Below are 25,993 nucleotides of genomic sequence, written 5' to 3' on the forward strand. Positions count from 1 at the left end.
GTTGTTACATAATTAGAGTCTTAATTTCGGACTCTATCTTGTCCCGGAGCCCAGTGACTCCGGATTATAGCTCGGGGCATGTGTCCCTTTGTCCAGTGTATGCGGACAGCCACCACCCACAAGAAGTTGAACTGTGTTCATATACAGCCTTGCCAGAGGGATGCACACTAGACAAAACCCATCAAACAGAAGTTCTAGCAGGATGTACTGGTGCTGTCGTGCGGCAGAGTGGAATAAATTGAACGGTTTGGTTCCTCAATGCATCTTTGTCTGTCCCTCCATCTGTCCATGTCCACAGCGTGAGCTGCATACCATGAGCAGAGGGACCACCCTCTTCTCCTGTGCTACTGTGGGTGAGTGGACCGTATATGGCTCTCTCTCCTCCTCTCGTGTTACCTACTGTATGTCTACCCTCTGCCATCAGTCTCTGTTCTGCTTTAGCACAGATCCAAGGGTATAGCGAGGTATGGTGGGTCAGTGGTGTTTAAGCCATTCTGACCTGAGATCAGATTCTAAAAATGTCTTATATACGTCCTGACAGTTTTCTGAAAAAGCTATGTTTCTATGTCAGTCGTTCTTCGATTTTTCAAAAATAGCAGACCTACAAGCTCGTAGCGCGCCACTCGGTGGCGCGCTATGAGCTTGTAGATCTGCTATTTTTCAATAGCTAAAGCATAACATAATGCTAACACCAAAAGGGGTTCCCGCCCAAAATGGGTTTAAGGAGTAGTACAGCCAGGAGCAGCTTAGTCTTGTCTTAATAACATATTTGTACGCAAGATCTGAAGGTTGTGCTGGTTCAGGTGGTGCATGGCAGAGTTGTTTTTGGCGGCACATTTTGATTTTAGTTTTAGTCATAGTCTCTTGAATATAGCTTTCATTTAGTTTTAGTCACATTTTAGTCACCTGGAATGTGTTTAGTATTTAGTCTAGTTTTAGTCGACTAAATATCATAATATTTTAATGTATTTTGTCGGGCCTTCATGCCGTCGTAATGACTGATTTTACACTTGCTGAAAATAGCCGATCTACAAGCTCACAACGCATCACGCTGCGACGCGTTGTGAGCTTGTAGATCGGCTATTTTCAGCATGCAACCAAGTGTAAAATGACTTATACTGGATCTCCTGTCCACTAGTCCCTTCCTAACATTTTAGTCTAGTTTGTATTTGCTGACAAAATTGTCACTATATTTAGTCTTAGTTTTAGTCATCGTAGCTTCGTTTTCATTTAGTTTTCCATGTAGTTTTCGTCAGTGAAAAAAGGTAGTCGACGAACATTTTTTGTCATAGTTTTAGTCGACGAAAACAACACTGAGTGCATGGGAACTGTTTGTATTCACTACATGCCCAATGTAATCCAACATGTTGCCCTTATGATCTCCTGATAAGCAGAACCAGTACGGCCTTCTATAACGGGCTCTTTCTTTGTTTATGCCATTCTGACCTGAGATCAGATTCTAAAAATGTCTTCTACATCCTGACAGTTTTCTGAAAAAAAGCTATGTTTCTATGTCAGTCGTTCTTCGATTTTTCAAAAATAGCAGACCTACAAGCTCGTAGCGCGCCACTCGGTGGCGCGCTACGAGCTTGTAGGTCTGCTATTTTCCAATAGCTAAAGCATAACATAATGCTAACACCAAAAGGGGTTCCCGCCCAAAATAGGTTAAGGAGTAGTACAGCCAGGAGCAGCTTAGTCTTGTCTTAAACATATTTGTACGCAAGATCTGAAGGTTGTGCCGGTTCAGGTGGTGCATGGCAGAGTGGTTTTTGGTGGCACATTTTGATTTTAGTTTTAGTCATAGTCTCTTGAATAGCTTTCATTTAGTTTTAGTCACATTTTAGTCACCTGGAATGTGTTTAGTATTTAGTCTAGTTTTAGTCGACTAAATATCATAATATTTTAGTCGACTAAATCTACAGTTGATTTAGTCGACTAAAATGTATTTTGTCGGGCCTTCATGCCGTCGTAATGACTGGTTTTACACTTGCTGAAAATAGCCGATCTACAAGCTCACAACGCATCACGCTGCGACGCGTTGTGAGCTTGTAGATCGGCTATTTTCAGCATGCAACCAAGTGTAAAATGACTTATACTGGATCTCCTGTCCACTAGTCCCTTCCTAACATTTTAGTCTAGTTTGTATTCGTTGACAAAATTGTCACTATATTTAGTCTTAGTTTTAGTCATCGTAGCTTAGTTTTCATTTAGTTTCCATGTAGTTTTCGTCAGGCAGAACAGGCAGTTGCCTAGGGCATCATGAGGGGAGGGGGGGCATCCACCAAGCAAAAAAAAACAGTGTTTTAGAACACAAGGGGGCCATGGTCATTTTTCATGGGGGCATCACGAAAAATCCTGCCTAGGGCACCAAATTGCTCAGGGCCGGCCGGCACTGGTTTTCGTCAGTGAAAAAAGGTAGTCGACGAACATTTTTTGTCATAGTTTTAGTCGACGAAAACAACACTGGTGCATGGGAACTGTTTGTATTCACTACATGCCCAATGTAATCCAAACATGTTGCCCTTATGATCTCCTGATAAGCAGAACCAGTACGGCCTTCTATAACGGGCTCTTTCTTTGTTTATGCCTTTTCTGCCACACTCTCGCGTCTCCCTTTTATCCCTTGTTTTTGTCACTCACATCTCTCTGCCATGATGTGTAGGGTGCACCTGCCGCTACACAACGTTGCACGCTAGCCCCCTTGGGAGTCAACTGTAATCGAACGCACTGTTGCTTCTGTCAACAATTTCCCCGTTGGCCCTGTAGTCAGTGTCGCGGTAATTGTGCCCCGTGTTGTAAAAAAAGACACGCAACTGTAAACTCGAGTGGCTGCTTATCATACACTATCATCTCACGCATGGGGGGCGGAGAGGAGACATCAAAGGGACAAGCCTGTCTTTTGCTGTCTCTATTGTTAGTACTACTGACATTACAGTATGTACAGTAGCATGTCTTGTTTAGTTGAACCGGTGTTACTTTTTTTTGTCTTGGCTTCTAAAGGGACCGGCCTTTGAAAATGCATCCATTTTCTTCCTTTTACTAAGTTGTTTTCCTATAACATTCTTTTTAGGTCATCCACTCTAGCCCCCGTACATTGTTGGTTTGTTGGCCTGGAACAATGATTTTCCACCCCACCAGTGTGTGAGAGTGGGGGCCATAATTTGAGACAAACATCCCAAAGGATGGGTCTTGGATAGGGAAGAGGTATTTTTTGCCAAGTGCGTCAATAGCCTTCCGTGTTTAACCTGTGTCTGGGCTTGAACAGCCATGGCAACTACGACACTGCACTGTAGGTGTGTACTGTGTCGTTGCCCACAGACGTGTGAGAGATTCCTTCCTGGTTATGGTGAGACAGCTTTAACTTCTTCCACTCAAATCTAAAGGCAAGCCCAGTCATATACAGGTTTACTCGTCTGTACCCACTGTAGCTATACTAGGGAGTGCCTAGCTAACTGTCAACCCAGTAGAAATCTGAGATCTGAAGCAGTGGAAAGTCTAGAAAAGGCATGGAAATTGTCTTACCTTTTTAACTATTCTGTTATGGCCTGAACTGTTGTTCTACAAGAATTCATTTTCATAAAAGTGTTTTGCAATGAAGCTGGATTTATTCGTCACGTGAGAGTTTCACTTCCCCTCGTGATGTCGGATTGTTGTTTGTTTTAAACAAACCCTGTTCGTTTTAACCCATTTTGGGGCGGGAACCCCTTTTGGTGTTAGCATCATGTCATGCTTTAGCTATTGAAAAATAGCAGATCTACAAGCTCATAGCGCGCTACCGAGTGGCACGCTACGAGCTTGTAGGTCTGCTATTTTTTGAAAAATCGAAGAACGACTGACATAGAAACATAGCTTTTTCAGAAAACCGTCAGGATGTAGAAGACATTTTTAGAATCTGATCTCAGGTCAAAATGGGTTAAACTACCTTAAATCACCTGTACTGGGTGGGTGTCCTAAGGTTAATATCTCTCCTCTCTTGAGTCAGGAGTATGTTCTGTATGTGTTCTTCTCTATCTTCCTCTCCTGCTGACAACCAGTCGTCACATGGACCTACATCTTTGACCGTGCTGCCATTTTCCCCTTCTGGCCTTTGTGTGTGTATACCTACACTGTAAAACCCTGACCCTTATGTAGCCATAAGGGTCCATTTGGTTTAATTTGCAGACTCTGAGTTAAATGAACACTCAGACTTTTACTGTGTACACATTGAACGTTTTCCAGTTCCCTAGTACTGTAGCTATTATTGTTACTCATGGCTCAACACAATGCCAGTTACAGACAAACCAGTGGTTTTCAAACTTGTTGTGCTCAAGGCACACTAAAAGGGCAAGTCAAAATCTCAAGCCACGCCCATGACCTGCATTTATATCTGTGCAAAATAGCCTTCGCAACTCATTATCATTTTATCACTCTGTAAATGTTTGTTTTTATTTACTAATGCCAAATAAAAGGTTTTGATTTGTTTTAGGTCCGCACTATATCATTTGCCTCTGTATTGGGCATAAAGTAAATAATGCATAATTGTTTGTATAGTCATAACTATCCACTGTTATAGATATACTGAAAGTAGTTTAGGTTCCTGTGTTAGAGCGTAATAGGATTTGTTGCAGTATGACTCAGATTGGTTACTAATATGCTGTGTTCATTCTTGGATGTTTGCAGAGGCAGATAGGTGGCTGGACCTGCGGCGCGGACCTTCTTGCCAGTCTGGTCCTAGTCTGGAGAGCCTGTGGGACGTCCTGCCCGAGCCGTGCCACCAGAGCAGCCATGACTGGGGCAGAGAGGCCGGCAGCGCCATCTCTAGCCTGATCCAAGACCTCACCCTCGGGGACGGTAAACAGGGCGGCCCCCTTTCCCAAGACGCAAACGCCAACCCAGCGCCCACGGCACCTCCTAGCAAACGCCAGTGTCGGTCTCTGTCGTTCCCCGATGAGTTTGGCGGGTGCCGCTCGTCGCCATGGAGACCCCAGGGGTCCCGAGTGTGGACAACGGTGGAGAAAAGGAGATGCCACAGCGGGGGGAGCGTCCGAGGACTCGGGGGAATGGGATTTTCAGGCGGCCATTTCCCGGCTATGCAGCGTAGTTCCAGCTTCAGCCTGCCCTCGCGCTCCAGCAACCCCGCGGACGGAGCGCTGGAGCTGCCGTGCTTCACCCAGAGCCTGCCGTCGCATCCCCTGTTCACCGCCTCCACCGTCTCCCCCACCTCGCCTCCCGCACTCCACTTCCACCACCATTCCCTTCGATCTCTCTCCCTCTCCCACGAGCAAATCAGCCTGCTCGAGCTTCACAGAGAGGAGGCGTCCGAGCCGGCCAGCTCCCCAGACTCCACTCCGGAGCTGGGGAGGAGGCGAGCTGGGCAGATCGCCGGCGTCGGCACCGGGGGTCTGTCCCGAAGCCGGTCGCAGCCCTGCGTGTTGAACGACAAGAAGATCGGCATGAAGCGCAGGAGACCGGAGGATGCCCAGGAGCAACGGCCTTCCCTGGACCTCGCTAAGATGACTCAGGTTAGTTTGGGAAATACAGACACAAAGCACGCGCAGTTGAGTTCCTATATGAGCACGAGGGATGATTGGACATCGGGTCCAATTGACCCGATCATCCGGTTTTGTGAGGTTTGGTATCATTTTCTTGCGTTGATTAACCCATTTTGACCTGAGATCAGATTCTAAAAAATGTCTTCTACATCCTGACAGTTTTCTGAAAAAGCTATGTTTCTATGTCAGTGGTTCTTCGATTTTTCAAAAATAGCAGACCTACAAGCTCGTAGCGCGCCACTCGATGGCGCGCTACGAGCTTGTAGATCTGCTATTTTTCAATAGCTAAAGCACAACATAATGCTAACACCAAAAGGGGTTCCCGCCCAAAATGGATTAAATGTAAATCAGCCATCAGCTTAGCTCTAATACCCATATAATGCCTCAGAGTCTACTCCAACGCATTAGGTATAGCCCGGCCGGGCCAAAGCACAATTACCCAGACAAATACCTCTCTGTTCTTATAGTCGCAGGGGAAAGTTCAAGAGCTCTTCAAACACAACTTGTCCCCCCCCCCACCCCCCCTTCCCTCAGGGGGATCAGGGATCAGGATTAAATCAAGCTGAATTAGGTTTTCTGGGTCGTCAGGTCCGAGGCTTCGCTGCTAAGTGTTTCTCGGACCTTCCCCTCTCCGGGTTTTTGCAAAGTGGCACTTGCTAAAGGAGCATTCCTCGTGGTCGACGGTCACGCTGCTTTTGCTCCACGCTCTAGCAGGCCCAGCTCCGGTTATCATTTCATTTACTCTGTTGGGTAAACAGGCCCATCCAAAGGTTGAAGCCCTCGCTGGTCACTTTGCCCCGGCCCCCTTCCCTTTCTAGCTCCTCCTCCTCCTTCCTGCAACATGTTTCTAATATCAGCCAGTTTAGCCAGTCAGAGATGATTAAACCATTTAGGAACTGACGTCGAAATTTAAAAAATGTCTTTTTTAAAATGTCTTTTTTTCTGAGAATCCTCATCAGTGGTTCTCAATATTTCATGTCAAGGACCCCCAAAAATATATGAAATTGGCCGCTGACCCCCATCTGAAAATGTGTTGTTTCAGGGACCACCTCCCAGAAGCAAAGATTTGAGTTAGAAACGTTCGCTCTGAAAGAGTATATATTCAAAGCTTTGCACCACATGTTCATGATTTTTCAAAAATAGCAGACCTACAAGCTCGTAGCGCGCCACTCGGTGGCGCGCTATGAGCTTGTAGATCTGCTATTTTTCAATATCTAAATTATAACATAATGTATGTAACCACCAAAAGGGGTTCCCGCGTCAAAATGGGTTAATAGGGGGATATTTTGGATGCGAAGGCTTATATTTGTAGCTTGTTCTCTCATGAGGTCCTATACTGGCCTGGCCCCAAATCCCATCAGGATTCTATCTGTTGCGTGTTGCGTTCAATCCAACTCAGCCAGTTTGTTCACAATGGAGGAAAGGTGCTCAAAAAGAGAAGGATTTCCCTTCCCTTTTAATGACTACCATCAATTTCTCCATATCCCCTCCCTTCCTTTTCCAAAAGAATTGTGTTCCCAGTCAGTCACCCTCAGGTTCTAGCCAAGGGTTGGATCAACAAGGCCTTGGTAATGGAGCCTGGCAAGCATGTTTCCTCTATCCTTGCCAGCCACTAAGCAGGCACTGCACGCACGCACGCACACACACACACACGCACACACACACACACGAGTGACCACACAGAATACAAGCACATTTACACATAAACACATGCATGCTCTTGCATTTCCCAAACACACTACTAAACAAATTCTGCCTTTTCACTTTAAATGCAAGAGCATACCTCTCCAGTAAGCTATTCTTATGACTTCTAAAGGTATCTGGTCTCAGTAACAAACATAACGTAGCAAGTCATTTTAATTTAGTGTTATGATTCTTGTACTGTGGGCCCGAGTTGCTCGATTGTGTGTGGTGTTGCCGGAGGGCGTCGGGTAGTGCAGGTTGGATCTGTTGTATGTAAACCACTTCACACGGATGAAACCAGATACACATCTAACACAGCCTTTACATGCCAACGGTCTTGAACACCTTGTACGATGGAAACATGGCTCAGTAGATCACTCTGCATCTCGCTTCATCTTAACAGTCTCTCTTCCACGCGCACACACACACACACACACACTTTACCTGGCTATAACTATTTTATCTCACTGATTACCAGGACAGATCAGAGTCCAGAGAGAGGAAATGAATCACCACCAGCATTACCACTGGTACAGTGTGTGTGTGTGTGTGTGTGTGTGTGTGTGTGTGTGTCTGAACAAGCATGCAGGGTCACGCTACACCACCCTGAAGAACAACGTATGGTGGCCAGTATTTATTTATACACTGTCTCTCTCTCTCACTCACACACACACACACACACACACACACACACACACACACACACACACACACACACACACACACACACACACACACACACACACACACACACACACACACACACACACACACACACACACACACACACACACACACACACACACACACAAGTGCCTGTGCAAGATTCCAGTTGTTGTCTTGTGGGTTGCTGAACAACACAGCGGTTGTTCGGGCAGTACGATTCAGAACGCCAGTAGAAGCTGGCTGGCTGAGCGTGTGGAAATGAAAGAGATAATGTGGAAACGTCGGTGTTGGTTACAACCTGCGCCTGTCCTGTCCGAGTGCAGACAGCACGCAAGAATTACAGCCAAGGCTCGGGAGCAGATGAGATTTTACTGCCTCTTGTGGGAATTCTTTCCAAGAATTGTGGGATTCTTTCCAAGAATTTTGGACACCAACGTGTCTGGTGTTCAACATTGTTTAACTTAACCATCTTGCTCAAATCATGGGGATTGATTTAATGAACATGATGGTATGTATGTTAGAGTATGTTATAGAATCAGGGCTTATGTATGTGTATACCTCTTCATGGTGTATATTCAAAGGTTATGGACTTTTGAATGTGAGAAACTGAAGAAATGACATAAGAATACTAATGCATTTGATTTATAAAGCACTTTACATTCTTGTGAATCTCAGAGTGAATCTAAACACACTGGACTAAAGCCATGTCATGCTATTACACAGCACTTTCTTACAAACCCACCCCCATACACGTTTCTGAATGCATATCTGCAATTCTTTGGAACAAATCTGGTGTTACACGTTACATTGGTACAATCTCAGAGTTAGACTAAAAGGATTGTATTATACTAGAATTTCGCGGGCCTTCGGCCCGCTCATCCCAGAGTTGCGTTGGCCCGCGTTGCGATACAGAAGTCCACAGATACAGAAGTGCACAGTGACACGCGTTGTATGCAGCTGTTTTGTGTTGCAGCGCGCGTGTAGTGTTGTTATCCATATATGCGCCTCGGTTCGTCCCGTTTGTTCCACGCCAGGTGTCGACGCAGTGGTTGGCGCAAATTTCTTATTATTTTAACTGTGTATTTAATTGCGGCTAGTAGCACACATTTTTTTTTAGGAGCACGATGAAAAGTTATGAAATAATGTGTTTGAGGGCCCTCCTATATACAGCTTTAGTCCCCACACGTCTCAATATTTGCCATTGACAAAGAACAGAGAAATTAGGTCGAAATGCCGCTAAATATGACGTAAATTAAAATGTATTATATATATATGTTTTTTTAATTGAATGTAAATACTTTACTTATAAAAAAACCTGGCAACCCGCACCCCGCGGTCATTTTCCTCTAACCGGAGCGGTGCTCCCTAGCCTGCTGGAGGGGTTCACATCATCCCATGCAGCCTCGAGAGGAAAAAGAAGGCAAATAAATGCAGCCTTGAGGCTACCTCCCAATGTGGTGTTGTGGAGCTTGATCACCTCCTCGTCCTCCTTTTCTCCCCAAATTGGCAATGCCACATTTTTTTTTAGGAGCACGATGAAAAGTTATGAAATAATGTGTTTGAGGGCCCTCCTATATACAGCTTTAGTCCCCACACGTCTCAATATTTGCCATTGACAAAGAACAGAGAAATTAGGTCGAAATGCCGCTAAATATGACGTAAATTAAAATGTATTATATATATATGTTTTTTTAATTGAATGTAAATACTTTACTTATAAAAAAACCTGGCAACCCGCACCCCGCGGTCATTTTCCGCTAACCGGAGCGGTGCTCCCTAGCCTGCTGGAGGGGTTCACATCATCCCATGCAGCCTCGAGAGGAAAAAGAAGGCAAATAAATGCAGCCTTGAGGCTACCTACCAATGTGGTGTTGTGGAGCTTGATCACCTCCTCGTCCTCCTTTTCTCCCCAAATTGGCAATGCCAATAAATGCAAAAGTTGCCTAGTGTGAATACTTCCACAGCCTAAGTAGTAAAGGAGAAACTATCAGTCTGCTCCGAAATCGGTCAATGTTTGTCAACTCAGCACGTGTTGACAACGCATATTAGTAAACAGAAGCCGTATGTGTGTCACACCAAAAGTGGTGACCTATAGAATCCTGTACATAGAAGCATCACGCAATCGTCTCCCTCCCTGTGTGGGTCACGTGGTGGGCTCTGAGCAAATGGGAGAGAGAATGTAGTGTTGCCAGGTCCGCGTATTGTAAGCGAGTGGTAGTGTGTGTAAGTAGCGTGTTGAATGGCATTTTTTCGGTGCTTGTTTTCATAGACGTGGCAACAAATTAGGCGGGGGTGTCGGTGCTTGTGGCGTGTTTGTGTTTATTATTGATATTGATATTGTTTGCGAGTGTGGACGGGAGCCGGCTGTAGTGGCAGTGCGATGACAATTGTTACGCGGCTGGTGTCGAGTGTGGCCGTGCGGCGCGACATGAGGAGATAGGGAACCAACGACGCGGAGGGTAAGTGTGTGACGTGTTAGTGTGTTGTTGCAGTGTGTGTTGCAGCGTGTTGCAGCGTGTCAGTGACGTAGTAGCTGGTGCCTTTTGTTCCTGTGCGTGCTTTTGGGCACATGTTTTCAATTGTAATATAGGATATTGTGTAGTACTGGTATGCAGCTCTGGCCAGTGCTGTTTTCGTCGACTAAAACTGAGACGAAAAATGTTCGTCGACTACCTTTTTTCACTGACGAAAACTAAAGGAAACTAAATGAAAACTAAGCTATGATGACTAAAACTATGACTAATATACTAACAATTTCGTCAACAAATAAAAACTAGACTAAAATGTTAGGAAGGGACTATAGTGGACAAGAGATCCAGTACAAGTCATTTTACACTTGGTTGCATTCTGAAAATAGCCGATCTACAAGCTGACTTGTGAGCTTGTAGATCGGCTATTTTCAGCAAATGTAAAAACAGTCATTACGACGGCATCAAAGCCCGACAAAATACATTTTAGTCGACTAAATCAACTGTAGATTTAGTCAACTAAAATCCTATGTTATTTAGTCGACTAAAACTAGACTAACACTAAGACATTCCAGGTGACTAAAATGTGACTGAAACTAAATGAACACTATTCAAGAGACTATGACTAAAACTAAAATAGAAATTTGCTGCCAAAAACAACACTGACTGGTATGCAGCTCTGGCTGTGGGCAGGGCAGAGGTGTAAACAGTGGAACATCATGTAGTTTGGCCCCTTAGTCTTGTTCGACAACACCACTGAGCCCGGGTGTGAATTCTGGAGGATGCATGCCATGCTAATGGACTGTAGCGTAGCTACCGTAGGGATTTGAGAGTGCTTGCCCCTTAGAATTCTTCAAATACCCTCCCCGTCAGTCAAGTTCATCTTTCCACTCCTCTTTCCATCCCCTACATATTAACCAGCCATGTATTTGGCTTAGCCTCCTGACTCGGCCCTTTGTCTGTGTTTGTCTTGAAATAGTATAGGTCTGTCATTTGAGGAATGTAATCATTCGCAGTCTGACCCTGGGTCAGCAGTTAAATCAGAACTCGGACCAGCCGCTCGGCAAAGGCACGTTGGATTCAAACCAATTGTTGGGCATGTACTTTACCACTGCGCCACCCGAATCGCCTCCTTTAGGGATGCCAACGATTAATCGATTTTCCGAATAATCATCGGAGTCTCCGAAATCGATTTTAATATTTCATAATCGAAAATCGGGGTTTTTTTTTTTTTTTTTTTTTTTATAGCCAAAATATAGGCTAATAAGTAAGTCTGCATGATATATCGAACATGTACCTTCATCACAGTGGAGAATATAAGTATAAATCAAGTTGAGCAAAGCCACTCTTCTCTGCCCCTCTCTCTAACAGACACAGTTAACGATCGCTTGTTAAGTGCCTGCCAGACAGACAATCATGAAATGAAGGCAGTTGTAGAGTAGAGTGTAGACTAGTGAACTGAACGTTTTCTGTTTATATCAAGTACTTCATACCAGCCCCTTATGAAACTACTTCTCCCCAAAAAAAATTAAAGAATCTATTATTAATCGGCAGAGCTGTCGATTATTCGATTTGGCTGATGGTCACTTTCTGGCATCCCTACTTGTTCCCACCGTGTAAGCATCGGCCGACACATCGCCCAGTATCGCCCGAAAAGATGAATTATTTTTATCTTTTCGGGCAAGTTTTTTTTACATTTTGTAGAATCTCGTGTCAGGTCTAAATCAGGGTTAAAGCATCGAACGGCCTTTCATGGCGCCTATATGGTGCACGTTGCGTTCTATGATGCAGCGATCATTTAGCCTCCAAATTATTGTCCGCACACTAGTAACCACTTTGAAGTTATTCGTGAGCTTGTAGATTGGCAATTTTTGGGGAAAGAATACTTGGTGTAGACTCAGTGAAAGAACACCAAGAATTCAGGTCCGTTTTACCATAGAGGGTTTAACCCATTTGGGGCGGGAACGCCTTCTGGTGTTTTAAACATTATGTTATAATTTAGCTATTGAAAAATAGCAGATCTACAAGCTCATAGCACACGTTTTTTTAAATTTTGAGGTCAGGCCTAAATGGGTTAAGTGGCTAAGAAGAGGTAGTATACGATGAAAAGAGGGGTATTATTCTGTATGTGTGGGGGTAGCTGGGGTGGGAGGCTAGCTGGCACACAGACACAGTCTAACTATTAATATCTATTTGTTGGCAACCGTTCAAACTTGTACAAATGGACTCCCCCTCCCTTCCTCCCTCTCTCCACCGCTACACACCGTCCGTCTGTCTGTCTGTGTGTCTGATCTGCATCTCGTTCCATTCCTGGGATAGCAGACATGGTGATCATAGCTGAGCGACAAGCAACACCTACTGGGTGGCTGTGTGTGAGTGTTTCAAGGTGCTGTGTCGAGACATGTCACAAATTGAACGCACGCACGCGCACACGCACACACACACACAGCCTATCATGCAGCTTTCAGTAATTGAAAAGTGAATGTAACGTTCTATACTATAGAACGTTACATTCACTTTTCAATAGCCTATATATATTCTTGCTTGCCTCTGCAAGAAAGATGTATTGGCGCTGCTCCGCGGCGACATGGACATAAGGGCTACGCTTGCATGCGGGCCCTTTGTCTAAGACACATTTCTTCCTCGGGAGACAAATAATAAAGAACCTTGAACCTTGATATAATCTATAGGCTAGTTATGTTTTTGGTGTCTTATTATACTGGAAGTACAGGATAGACCTTGGGACAATAAAAAACGGAAAAATATTGATTGATTGATTCTGTGAATGCATTCATTCATTCATTCTCTCTCTCACCTCACACACGTACACGTACACACACACACACACACCCCACCCTGAATGATCTACGTGCATGCGTGCGAGCATAGACACATACTCTGTATTATCTATCTGCCCGGCATTCATGCTTAAACCCATTATGACCTGAGATCAGATTCTAAAAAATGTCTTCTACATCCTGACAGTTTTCTGAAAAAGCCATGTTTCTGTGTCAGTCGTTCTTCGATTTTTCAAAAATAGCAGACCTACAAGCTCGTAGCGCGCCACTCGGTGGCGCGCTATGAGCTTGTAGATCTGCTATTTTTCAATAGCTAAAGCATAGCATAATGCTAACACCAAAAGGGGTTCCCGCCCAAAATGAGTGAAGTACACAGCATAAAGGATACTTGCGACAGAGATATAGACACGTCACGTACGTACATAGCCATGCATGTACAAAAAGCAGGAGATTTACGCACACGTCGATAATTAACGGGAAGTCTGGGAGTTTGTAGGTGATGTGGTTAATTATCTTGCTGTCCTAGGTTCTATACTCCCCCTCTCCCCTTTTCTGTCTCAGTGTTTGTTTGCGTTAGTCAAGGTCCCTCGTTCTTCCTCAACCGTCGCCGGATGTTGTTTAACAAGTGTGTGTGTGTGTGTGTGTGTGTGTGTGCATACGCTTCCGAATGCGTGTCTGTTGAACTGTGTGCTCCTATTTTTCCTGCATGCAAGACGACTACCAGTCCGTGCATGTCCATATGCGCCGGAGGCTGTGGCCCGTATGCTTATTAGTGTGCGGCTGTGTGTATTTGCGTGTGTTTGTTTTGGTGCGTGCGTGCCTGTGTGCATTACTGTAAGCATGTCAGAGGTTCTGAGACACACAGCAGAACCTTCACCAGTGTGCTATAGCAGCACGCAGCGAAACCTTCAGTGTTCATTTAGCTGGCAGGAGCTAAATGGTAAATGGTGCATTTATATGTGACTAAATTTGACTGAGGGACTGCCATTGTATTTTTTTGAATTTTCGTTTTTTCATGTCATATGAAAGCAGGGAGCTTCAGCAGCTTCACATTGACATATTGGTTGTTCAGTTTGACCCACCAGTTTTGGAGATATGGCTTATAGAGTAATGTCTTGCAGAAAACAGCGAGTTGAGAAAACAGGCTTGAAAGGTTCACTTCTGTGGTCTCTAACATTACACCTAGCTACATGTTTGGGCATTTATTTCATATTTACATGTCGATTTCAGCTCTGACACTTATTTCAGACATGCTCTAGTATGTGAAGAGTCTGCCTGTGCTATTAACTCATTTTGGGGAAAAAAAAAAAAAAAAGTTTTTCTCCTCTGGTGAAAAGCTGTAATTTGCGCGATGGCAGTCTCTCAGTCAAATCTGGTCACATATAGCGCCTTTATCCAAGGCGCTTTACAGAGATTGTGCATTACATTCACCCATTCACACACACATTCACACACCGATGGCAGCGGAAACCATGCAAGGCACCAACTAGCACATCGGGAGCAATTAGGGGTTCAGTGTCTTGCTCAAGGACACTTCGACAGTAACTCTGGGGGAGCATGGGATCGAACTGGCAACCTTATGGTTACCATCCAGGCACTCTACCCCTGAGCCACCGCCGCCCACGGAGCTACACCAGGAAGGGGTGCCCACACCTTTTGAACTTGAGAGCTACTTTAAAAAATGACCAGCTCAACAAGATCTATACCTACCAAACAAAATATTATCCCATTGCTGAAAATAGTTTAAAAAAAATGTACCTGAGGGGGCTTTGGAATAGCGGCGCTGCATGGCATTACAAAAACCAAAAGCACTTGGAATGGGAAATGGAACTGGTAGGGTAGGTTGTTTTGTGTATTACTTTATGAGGCTATTGACGTTTGTGTGCAACACTCTTGAAAACAAAGTCTTTCATCATTGTGGGTTTAAGCTGACAGGGCCTTTTTCTGTCTGTCAATCAATCAATCAATCAATCAAGTCACCTTAAGCTGACAGGCCCTTTTTCTGTCTGTCAGTCAATCAATCAATCAAATCAATCAAGTCACCTTAATTCAAGTGGCAGATGCCAAAAATAGTGCCCCTAAAAAGAAACATTGGAAGTGGCCGTATTTGGCCTTGTCCTCCATTATCAAGGGGACATTTCCTCTAATCTCGTCATGGCCTTCGGTGTCTGCATCACAGCCAGTGGCTCCATCTGTCCAATTCCACACACCAGTGCTTTTCTAATGTTTCCCCGCTGGAATTCAAATTGGAACAAAAATATTCCTCTATTAACCCATTTTGAGATCAGATTCTAAAAATGTCTTCTACATCCTGTTTTCTGTCGTTCTTCGATTTTTCAAAAATAGCAGACCTACAAGCTCGTAGCGCGCCACTCGGTGGCGCGCTATGAGCTTGTAGATCTGCTATTTTTCAATAGCTAAAGCATAACATAATGCTAACACCAAAAGGGGTTCCCGCCCAAAATGGGTTAAAGTTGTACTTTGTCTCCAGCGTCAGAGTCGGTGCGTAATCCGAATGATTCGATTAAGTATTTGTTCTCGATGATTAATAATCTGAAATTGGATTACATTTACTTAATAGCCAACTCAACCCCCGGGGGGTTGGCCTGAACAGCATGGAACTGTGTGCTTGTGCGTGCTGCATGTGTGTGCTGTGCATGTGTGTGTGCGTGTGTGTGCTGTGCGTGTGTGTGTCGGGGCTGGGCGGGGGTAAGCTCAAATAAACAAAAGAAAAGGCAAAGCTGCGGGTAAACTGCAGTGAACTAAAACACTAAAACCCCTCCCCAATCCCGGTCTTAGCCCTAGAGGATTTAATAGGAAGCATATTGTGGAGAAGCCGCCTCTTCCTCTTTCCCCCACACTCTCTCTCTCTCCCTCTCTCTCTCTCTCTCTCTCTCCCCCTCTCATTCCTCTGGTCTACGTCTCTCCCGTGATAATTAGTAGTGGTACTACAGAGGACTGAAGAAAGAAAGAGCGAGCGAGAGAGAGAGAAAGGCCTAAAGAAATCCCCTTTTCCACTCCAGTGGGGTAACTACAGTGAAGCCTCTCCATGGCTCCCTGCAGCTCTCACATGATCACCTCAAGTAGTCGCACCACCAGACGCCGGACGGACTCGAGATGAAACCTTTCTGAGGTCCGTCGTCACCCTCCCCCTGTATCAATCAATTTAAGGATAATTCCGACAAAGCGAGCAAAAACCTATAGCCCAGGGGTTAAAAACAAAACACGTATTGTCTCTTTCAAGGAGACAAGCACTGGAATAACCCATTCTGGGCGGAAACCCCTTTTGGTGTTTTAAACATTGTTATAATTTAGCTAATGAAAAATAGCAGATCTACAAGCTCATAGCACGCCACCGAGTGGCGCGCTACGAGCTTGTAGGTCTGATATTTTTGAAAAATCGTGAAAATATTTATTTCAGAAAACTGGAGGATTTAGAATAATATCGAGGTCAGGCCTAAATGGAATAATCTGGTGCAGAAAAGAGAAGAAAAGAAAAGCCGTAAACAGGACGCCGTGGAATCGGAGACTCCCCGTGCGTCGTAACTGTTACGGTTTCGAACCCAGGTTCGAACCCTCCACCTCCACCTTCCACTTCTGGTGTTCCTGGGCACAACCCACTGCGCCGTCATCACTCTTCCACCTAGTCAGGTCCACCTCTGTGTTCCCCTTCCCCTCTGACGAGCTGCCTGGGTGTGGCACTGCACACCTGTTTCCATTCTACAATGATCACCAGAGTCTTCAAAAACCCTGCCTTCCCCCCACTCCTCGCCAGATCTTCCCATAGAAACGCCTGGCAAGTATAGTTGCTCTCTACTCAGTTGCTGTTCGTACTCTGTAGAGCTGTTCTTGTGTTTTAGCTGCAGTATTAGCTGTTTAGCTAATTTGTTTCTCTCATCCTCCAGACCTGGCAATCTGCCGTGCCACTCCTGGATCTCGTCACCCCTTTGTTCTGGACTGTCTGTTTGGCTGCCGATCTACAAGCTCGTCTTCGACTACCCTCTTGGATTCCCCCTAAGTATAGTTTTATATTATATATATCCTCATAGATACATATCTACCTAATTATACTTAGAGTATTTATGTATTCATATGGATTTATATATATATCTATACATTGTCATTATCCTGCTTTATTTGGACATTAAACTGCTTAATAGTCTTCCTGTCTCCTGAGTGGTTGCATTTGAGTTCAGAACACAACTCAGTCTTAACAGAAGATCTGGCCAACATGAACTCAGCACCCTCAGGAGGTCAGGCTCCAGAGCAGGCCTCTTCTACTGAGCCATCTCTTAACACTATGGCTGCTATCCAGCGCCAAGACTTTGTGCTTGCTGACCACGCCCGGTTGCTTCGTCAGGCCTCCACTATGATGCAGGGCATGGCTAGTGAGCAGCAGACCCAGTCACAACAGCTGCAACAAGTAGCCAGCGAACAGCAGTCACTACTAACCCAGATGAAGAACATGTGTGACCAGTTAGCTGCTCTGTGTGCTGCAGCCCCACCAGCCCATTCAGTTCAAGTAACTTCCGCTGCTATCTCACCTCCCACTCTTGGGCCTGTTGCCCAGCCTGGCCGGGAGCCTAACCTGGCTAGCCCCCAGCCTTTCGATGGGTCATTCACAGGCTACCGGGGATTCATGTTGCAGTGCAACTTTGTCTTTGACCTGCAGCCCAGCATGTTCTCTACTGACGCAGCCAAGGTAGCCTACATTGCCACCCACACCACCGGTGAGGCACTTCGTTGGGTCCAGTCTTTCTTGAGCTCCAACCTGGGGGCAAGGCACAACTATGCCAACTTCGAGGAGGAGTTCGAGAGAGTGTTTGACCACCCCGTCGCTGGTCAAGATGTAGGATCCCAGCTGCTACATATCAAGCAGGGCTCCCGCACTGTTGCCGCTTACGCAATCGAGTTCCGCACGCTTGCGGCCAGCACAGGGTGGGCCGATTCTACGCTGCGCTGCATCTTTAGAGAGGGTCTCACGGAGGCACTGAAAGACGAGCTGGTTAGAGACAAGCCCACCGACCTCAATAAGCTCATCAGTCTTGCCATTGATGTCGACGAACGTCTCCGTGAGCGCAAGAAGACCAAGGCACATCAAGGCTCCGCCCGCTTGACCCCCATTCAGAACAGCAGTACCTCTTGTTCCTATGAGACATTCGTTTCAGACTCTGTCCCAGGTGCAGAGCCAATGGAGGTGGGCAGAATGCGTCTGTCTGCTGCGGAGAAGGAACACCGCAGGACCCGCGGCCTCTGCATGTATTGTGGGCAGAGGGGCCACTCAAGGGACAGCTGTCCTAGGCTGCCAAAAGATTAGGCTCATCGGAGACCAGGGGACTCCAGGTGAGCCGAGTCTCTCGTTCCCCCTCATCCGCTAGCCCTGCCAAGTTTGAGGCCAATCTCTCCTGGCATGGAGGGACACTCTCAGTCAGCACCCTCATTGACTCTGGCGCCGATGAGAGTTTCATTGACCACCAATTGGCCTGTGAGGCTAACATTCCCCTCATCGCCCTGATTGAACCCATCCCTGCTTTTGCTCTGGATGGACACAGGATTGGCCTTATTACACACCAGACTCAACTCCTCAAAATGACCTTGTCCGGCAACCATGTCGAGGAGATCCGTTTCCATGTGTTACCGTCCCCTGGCACTCCTCTCATCTTAGGCCGACCCTGGTTGGAGTTGCATGTCCCCCATGTAGACTACGGTAGAGGCCGCATCCTCAGTTGGAGCACCACCTGCTATGCCCGGTGTCTCCGTGCTGCAACTTCCTCCACCCCAGGGCCTCCTTCTGAGACTCCCTCTCCTCCTGACTTGTCTACTGTTCCATCCGCTTACCATGACCTTGGTGAGGCGTTCAGTAAAGACAGAGCCCGTTCCCTCCCTCCCCATCGTCCTTACGATTGCGGCATTGATCTCCTTCCGGACGCAGCCTATCCCGCCAGTCGGCTGTACAATTTGTCACTCCCTGAGAAGGGAGCCATGGACAAATACATCTCTGAATGTTTGGCTGAGGGTCTCATCCGTCCTTCTCGGTCCCCGATGGCAGCTGGCTTCTTCTTTGTCAAGAAGAAGGGCGGAGACCTCAGGCCGTGTATCGACTACAGAGAACTTAACAGGATCACGGTCAAGAACAAGTACCCTCTCCCCCTCATCAGTTCCAACTTCGAACCCCTGCAGGGTGCTACCGTCTTCACGAAGTTGGACCTCCGGAATGCCTACCATCTCGTTCGGATACGTGAGGGGGATGAGTTCAAGACTGCGTTCAAGACTCCGCGGGGGCATTATGAATATCTCGTCATGCCTTTCGGCCTTACCAACGCCCCCGGAGTTTTTCAAGCATTGATGAACGATGTACTGAGGGACATGCTGGATATCTTTGTAGTTCTCTACCTCGACGACATCCTGATTTTCTCCAGGAGTGCTGAGGAACACGTCCAACACGTCCGTCAAGTCATCCAGCGCCTCCTGGAGAACCGCCTCTTCATCAAGGCCGAGAAGTGCACCTTCCATGCTCCCTCAGTGGAGTTTCTGGGATTCATCATAGAGGGTGGACAGACTCGGCCGGACCCACGAAAGGTCCAGACGGTTGTGGAGTGGCCTCAACCGGCCAACAGGAAGCAGCTACAGAGTTTTTTGGGCTTTTCAAACTTTTATCGTTGCTTCATTCGAGGCTACAGCAAGGTGGCAGCCCCCCTCACTGCTCTTACGTCGCCTCTGCGTCCTTTTGCCTGGACACCTGCAGCCAGCGCCGCCTTCGACGCCCTTAAGAGGCGATTCATATCTGCACCCATCCTGCTCCACCCTGATCCCTCTAAGCCCTTCGTAGTGGAGGTGGATGCCTCTGACACTGGCATTGGGGCAGTTCTCTCACAACAGTCTGACTCAGATGAGAAACTGCATCCCTGTGCTTTCTTGTCTCGCCGGTTCACCCCGGCTGAGGAGAATTACGACATCGGCAACAGGGAGCTCCTGGCTGTTGTGGAGGCCTTCGAGGAGTGGCGCCACTGGTTGGAGGGTGCAGAGCATCCCAGCACTGTCTGGTCTGACCACAAGAATCTCACTTACATCCGGTCGGCCAGGCGGCTGAACTCTCGGCAGGCACGCTGGGCCCTATTCCTCGGCCGGTTCAACTTCACTCTGACGTACCGGCCAGGTTCCAAGAACGCTAAGGCTGACGCACTGTCTCGGATTCACTCAGTGGAGAGAGTCCCCATTACCCCGGACACCATTCTCCCCGCTTCCCAAGTGATTGGAGTGATCACCACTAGTCTGGAGGCAGCGGTCAGGAGAGCTCAGCGCACGCAACCCGACCCAGGAACTGGACCCCCAAACCGACTGTACGTTCCTGATGCTGCCCGATCCCAGGTCCTCCAGTGGTGCCATGCCAGCCGGGTGGCTTGTCATCCAGGAGTCAACCGCACCCTCTCCTTCGTACGCCGGCGGTTCTGGTGGCCTACTTTGGCGGCTGATGTCCGGAGTTTTGTCACCGCCTGCACGGTGTGCGCTCGAGGCAAGTCATCCCATCAGTCCCCTGCTGGTCTCTTGCTTCCCCTTCCTGTCCCTGGTCGTCCTTGGTCGCATATCGCTTTGGATTTCGTCACCGGTCTTCCCCCCTCCATGGGCAACACCGTTATCCTCACGGTGGTAGACCGTTTCTCCAAGGCTGTGCACCTTGTAGCCCTCCCTAAGCTCCCTTCTTCCAAGGAGACGGCGGAGTTACTGATGGAACACGTTTACCGCCTTCATGGACTCCCAGTGGACATCGTCAGTGACCGCGGTCCCCAGTTCACCTCCCAGGCCTGGAGGGCTTTCTGTAAGGGCATCGGTGCCACCATCAGCCTCTCCTCTGGATATCACCCCCAGTCAAACGGACAAGCAGAGCGGGCCAATCAGAGTCTGGAGGGGGCCCTCCGTTGCGCCTCTGCTCTCCATCCGTCCTCCTGGAGTAAGGATCTGCCCTGGGTTGAATACTCATTGAACACCCACGTCAGTGCTGCCACCGGTATGTCACCCTTTGAGTGCTACCTGGGGTACCAGCCTCCCCTGTTTCCGGCCCAGGAGACTGAGGTTGCAGTCCCTTCGGTTCAAGCCCATCTTCGACGTAGTCGCAAGGTGTGGAAGACTGTCCATGCAGCTCTACTGAGGTCCAACACCCGTGCTTGCCGGGGAGCCAACCGTCGGCGCACCAAGGCCCCGCAGTACAGAGTGGGTCAGCAGGTGTATCTCTCATCCTCTGACCTTCCGCTGCAGGTGGAGTCCCGGAAGCTGGCGCCCCGGTTTCTAGGACCATTCCCTATTGAGCACATTGTCAATCCGGTTGCAGTGCGCCTCCGACTCCCCTCCTCCATGCAGCGGGTCCATCCAGTTTTCCACGTCTCCAAGATAAAGCCCGTCTCCTCATGCCCCTTGACACCTCCACCCCCTACCCCCCCACCCCCACAGATGGTCGATGGGCATCCTCAATGGACGGTGCGGCGGCTCCTCAAGGTGCGCCGCCGGGGTCGTGGATTCCAATACCTCGTCGACTGGGAGGGGTATGGGCTGGAGGAGCGCAGTTGGGTTTCCCGGAAACTCATCATGGACCCCGAGCTTCTGCGGCAGTTCTACCGAGACAATCCGGATGCGCCTGGCAGGTCGCCAGGGGGCTCCCGTAGAGGGGGGGGTCCTGTTACGGTTTCGAACCCAGGTTCGAACCCTCCACCTCCACCTTCCACTTCTGGTGTTCCTGGGCACAACCCACTGCGCCGTCATCACTCTTCCACCTAGTCAGGTCCACCTCTGTGTTCCCCTTCCCCTCTGACGAGCTGCCTGGGTGTGGCACTGCACACCTGTTTCCATTCTACAATGATCACCAGAGTCTTCAAAAACCCTGCCTTCCCCCCACTCCTCGCCAGATCTTCCCATAGAAACGCCTGGCAAGTATAGTTGCTCTCTACTCAGTTGCTGTTCGTACTCTGTAGAGCTGTTCTTGTGTTTTAGCTGCAGTATTAGCTGTTTAGCTAATTTGTTTCTCTCATCCTCCAGACCTGGCAATCTGCCGTGCCACTCCTGGATCTCGTCACCCCTTTGTTCTGGACTGTCTGTTTGGCTGCCGATCTACAAGCTCGTCTTCGACTACCCTCTTGGATTCCCCCTAAGTATAGTTTTATATTATATATATCCTCATAGATACATATCTACCTAATTATACTTAGAGTATTTATGTATTCATATGGATTTATATATATATCTATACATTGTCATTATCCTGCTTTATTTGGACATTAAACTGCTTAATAGTCTTCCTGTCTCCTGAGTGGTTGCATTTGAGTTCAGAACACAACTCAGTCTTAACAGTAACAGGAAAAGCAATGGCCCGCTCCGTCACGCAGACGGCCGTAGGGTGACACATTGTGACTTTGTGAGCATGTATAGATCAGCTGGTTAGTGGTCGAAAAAGTACTCAATTGTTTTACTGAAGTAAAAAGTAGCAATACTGCAATATAGAAATTGTCTGTTAGGCCTCACTCACACGGTCGCAACAGATTGCTGTATGCTTGTTGTATACAAAGGGTGTGACACAGCTTGCCCCAATGCATTTCCAATGGGAGTCACATGGTTTGACACAACATTTGTGTTGTATGAGGGGGAGGGGCGCAGTCGAAACACAGCCGAAAGCCATACAACAGCTTGTAGTCCAAAATGTGGACTACAAACCATGTGACTTCCATTGGAAATGCATTGGGGCGGCCATGACACTCACAACATTCATACAACAAGCATGCATCAATGTTTTAAAGGTCTGAGTGAGGCCTTACAAGTAAAAGGCCGGCATTCAAAATTTACTTGAGTGATTGTAGGCTACAAAAGGTACTGGCATTAAAATGTACTTAAAGTACCAAAAGTAAAAGTACTCATTATGCAGAATGTGCCGTTTCAAGTTTTCAAATGTTTTAAATGTTTCAAATAAATCTAATGGAGTAAAAAGTACAATATCTGAGATGTAGTGAAGTATAAGTAAGAAATACTCCAGTAAAGTAAAAGTACCTCAAAACGTTACTTATAGGTACAGTACTTGAGTAAATGTACTTAGTTACTTTCCACCACGGCAGCTATGGTGTGGGTGCCCAGCGAGTGTGATGCTAATCAGGCTAATCAGGCTTTACGAAGCATCAGAGGTGTCCGTCACATTGAGCTTGGGCTTCCATTGATAGGAACCTCATCTTTATTCACCTCCATGCCTCCAACATCTGCTGCCTCCCGGGGATCATTAACCCCTTCACTCCCCCCCCCCCCCCCATGGAGAGGACTCCAGGGAAACAATGACAAAACAATGACAATGCAAATGCAACGCGGAAAGAGGAAGAGAAACCCCGTTTTCAACACGTTTGAATACGTTGTGATCGAGAGTGTTGTTTTAGTGATTGTAAGGTAGTGGAGTCAGTGGTGAAGTTGTGTTTTACTGGCTGTCACGTGTCTGGGGTGGAGGGGTAATTGAGGTCAAGGTCAAGTGTTAACAACCAAGCACGCATGGAGTTACAAATGCATGCATGCGCGCGCACACACAACCTTCTCCAATTTACACATTGAAATTTGAGTACGCCTTTGCACGTTTCTCAGTTTGACCCACACACATGTTAGAGCCGGAAAGTTGTCTTTGCAGTTGATAGCATCTTCTTTTTACACCCCCAGTCTACCCCCACACATGCATGCACACAACACAACCACCCCCCCAGGACGACATTAGACAATATTATCACGGTAGCAGTGAATAACAATGACTTGAGCCAAAATACTTCCTACAAGGTTACTCGGGTTCCATCTGGTTCTATGTTATACTGAATCTTTGCCTTGGGTGTGTTGGACAACACAGAAAGAAAAGAATAGGTAGTAGAGAGGAACAGGATACCTTTGTAGTTTGTAAATGACCTCAGTCTGTATAGTGCGTATCTCCACGAGCTCTGCCTCTCACAGAATGTGCATTTACACGTGTTTCTGTGGCTATTGGGATTTTGTGTGTGTGTATTTGTCCGCATGTGCGTCAGTGCCTACTGCCTACTACACTCCCTTCACTATAAGTGGAGGGAGAACTTGGTTCCGCACAGCGAAACACAAACCCACACGATACCACATACCGCAAGACCCTCAGGTCAGGTTTCTTCCAAAAGCTGTCATAGCTCAGTCTTCATTAAGCCCGATTTATACTTCACATTGATCGCTGAAAATAGCCCACCCACAATCACAAGACGCATTAAGTGAGCTTGTACATCTGCTATTTTCATTTTGCCGTCACACCGTCACACGATAGATAGACCATAAATTAGGCATTAGCCTCTCTAGGGCAGGGGTTCTCAACCCGTGGGTCGCGACCCCTCTGGGGGTCGCCAAATTATTTTGGGGGGGGGTCCCCAAAGTTTTATTTTTTATTTATTTTGCAACTGAATGGCTGGAAAATGGAAATATACATATACACCTTCCCTAATATTATATTTATTTATTTATGGTGTACTGTCTCTATTATTAAGGTTATTGTAGCAGTCAATTCATATTGGGGGGTCGGGAGGGGGCGGGGCGGGGGTCCCGAGACACTGCCAAAGCATCTCCGGGGGTCCCCAGCCAAAAACGTTGAGAACCCCTGCTCTAGGGGACATTTAAGAAACCTTGAGGTGAACTAACCATTATTATCTGCCATTACTGTGTTTCTTCTCCCAAACAGAAACTCCAGACCTTTCAGAGCCTGAGCTACCAATCAAGACTGCCGCCTCCTCCCTCCCTCTGGAGCAGCAGCGGCCAATTAGATTCAGACTTCACCTCTGTGTCCGACTTGCGATTGGACCCTCGGCAGGAAATCAAGCGGGACGAGGAGGAGGAGGAGGAGGAGGAGGACTCCTCCTTTGAGGAGTTGGACAGCGACTCGGCGTGCAGCATGGACTCCAGGCCCGGGTCCCCCCCGGGGGACGCAGTGGACGCCGACAACTGCACCCTCTGGAAGGGTGACTGTGGGACGCAGAGGGACATCTTCCAGCTGGGCGGAGAGCTGGACCTCGACCAGATCGAGAGGAATTGAATTGGAGTTTATGTTGGGGGACTAAAAAAGGGACTTGAGAATGTTTTCAGGAAACTGAGGTACATCACATGACAGGAGTGTCGCAAATCAACAACTGTGTGTGTGTGCGTGCGTGCGTGAGTGTGTGTGTGTGTGCGTGTGGGAGGAGGTATGACCAAAAGGATGGAAACGCAGACTGAAGGAAGGAGAAAATGTTGTGGAAACGTTGAAAGGGACTGTTGTTGGGAACGACAACTAGGAAAGTGACGTGCTAGATGAGTTAGGCCTCACTCAGACCTTTACTGCATTGCTGTATGCTTGTTGGATGAATGTTGTGTAGTGTCATGGCCGCCCCAATGCATTTCCAATGGGAGTCACATGGTTTGACACAACATTTGTGTTGTATGAGGGGGAGGGGCGCAGTCGAAACACAGCCGAAAGCCATACAACAGCTTGTAGTCCAAAATGTGGACTACAAACCATGTGACTTCCATTGGAAATGCATTGGGGTGGCCATGACACTACACAACATTCATCCAACAAGCATACAGCAATGCAGTAAAGGTCTGAGTGAGGCCTTAAGGACAAAGTATGTTGGACGTGGGACTGGGATGTATAAAAACCTCTTTGGATTATGTCTTAATGACACACGGTTGCCTTGAACGGTCTCATTGTTTGTCTGAAATCAAAGAGCGGAGGGCTTCGCTGTAGCTTTCGTTTTGGTAGTTGGCTTAAAGGAGAATTCCATGCTAGAAGGCTTTCTTACCTTTCTTACCTTACTTTGTAGTCATTACGTCCCCACCAAAGAGGACCAGGTGT

General features: G+C 47.2%; 1 protein-coding gene across 1 annotated transcript in view; it reads left to right on the forward strand.

The window, feature by feature from the left end:
- LOC306930644 (protein FAM53B-like) overlaps positions 1-25,195 on the forward strand; it is a gene marked incomplete at its 3' end in the record, with an annotated part of 44,459 nt that extends 19,264 nt beyond the window's left edge. Inside the window, exons 3-5 of the mRNA XM_079511711.1 lie at positions 299-353; positions 4,660-5,501; positions 24,845-25,195. Coding sequence (XP_079367837.1) covers positions 299-353; positions 4,660-5,501; positions 24,845-25,195 — 1,248 coding nt within the window. The remainder of the gene's footprint in view (positions 1-298; positions 354-4,659; positions 5,502-24,844) is intronic.
- Between the last annotated feature and the right edge of the window lie 798 nt (positions 25,196-25,993).

The sequence above is a fragment of the Electrona antarctica genome, assembly GCF_951216825.1.
Source record: "Electrona antarctica genome assembly, chromosome: 10".
Lineage (NCBI taxonomy): Eukaryota > Metazoa > Chordata > Actinopteri > Myctophiformes > Myctophidae > Electrona > Electrona antarctica.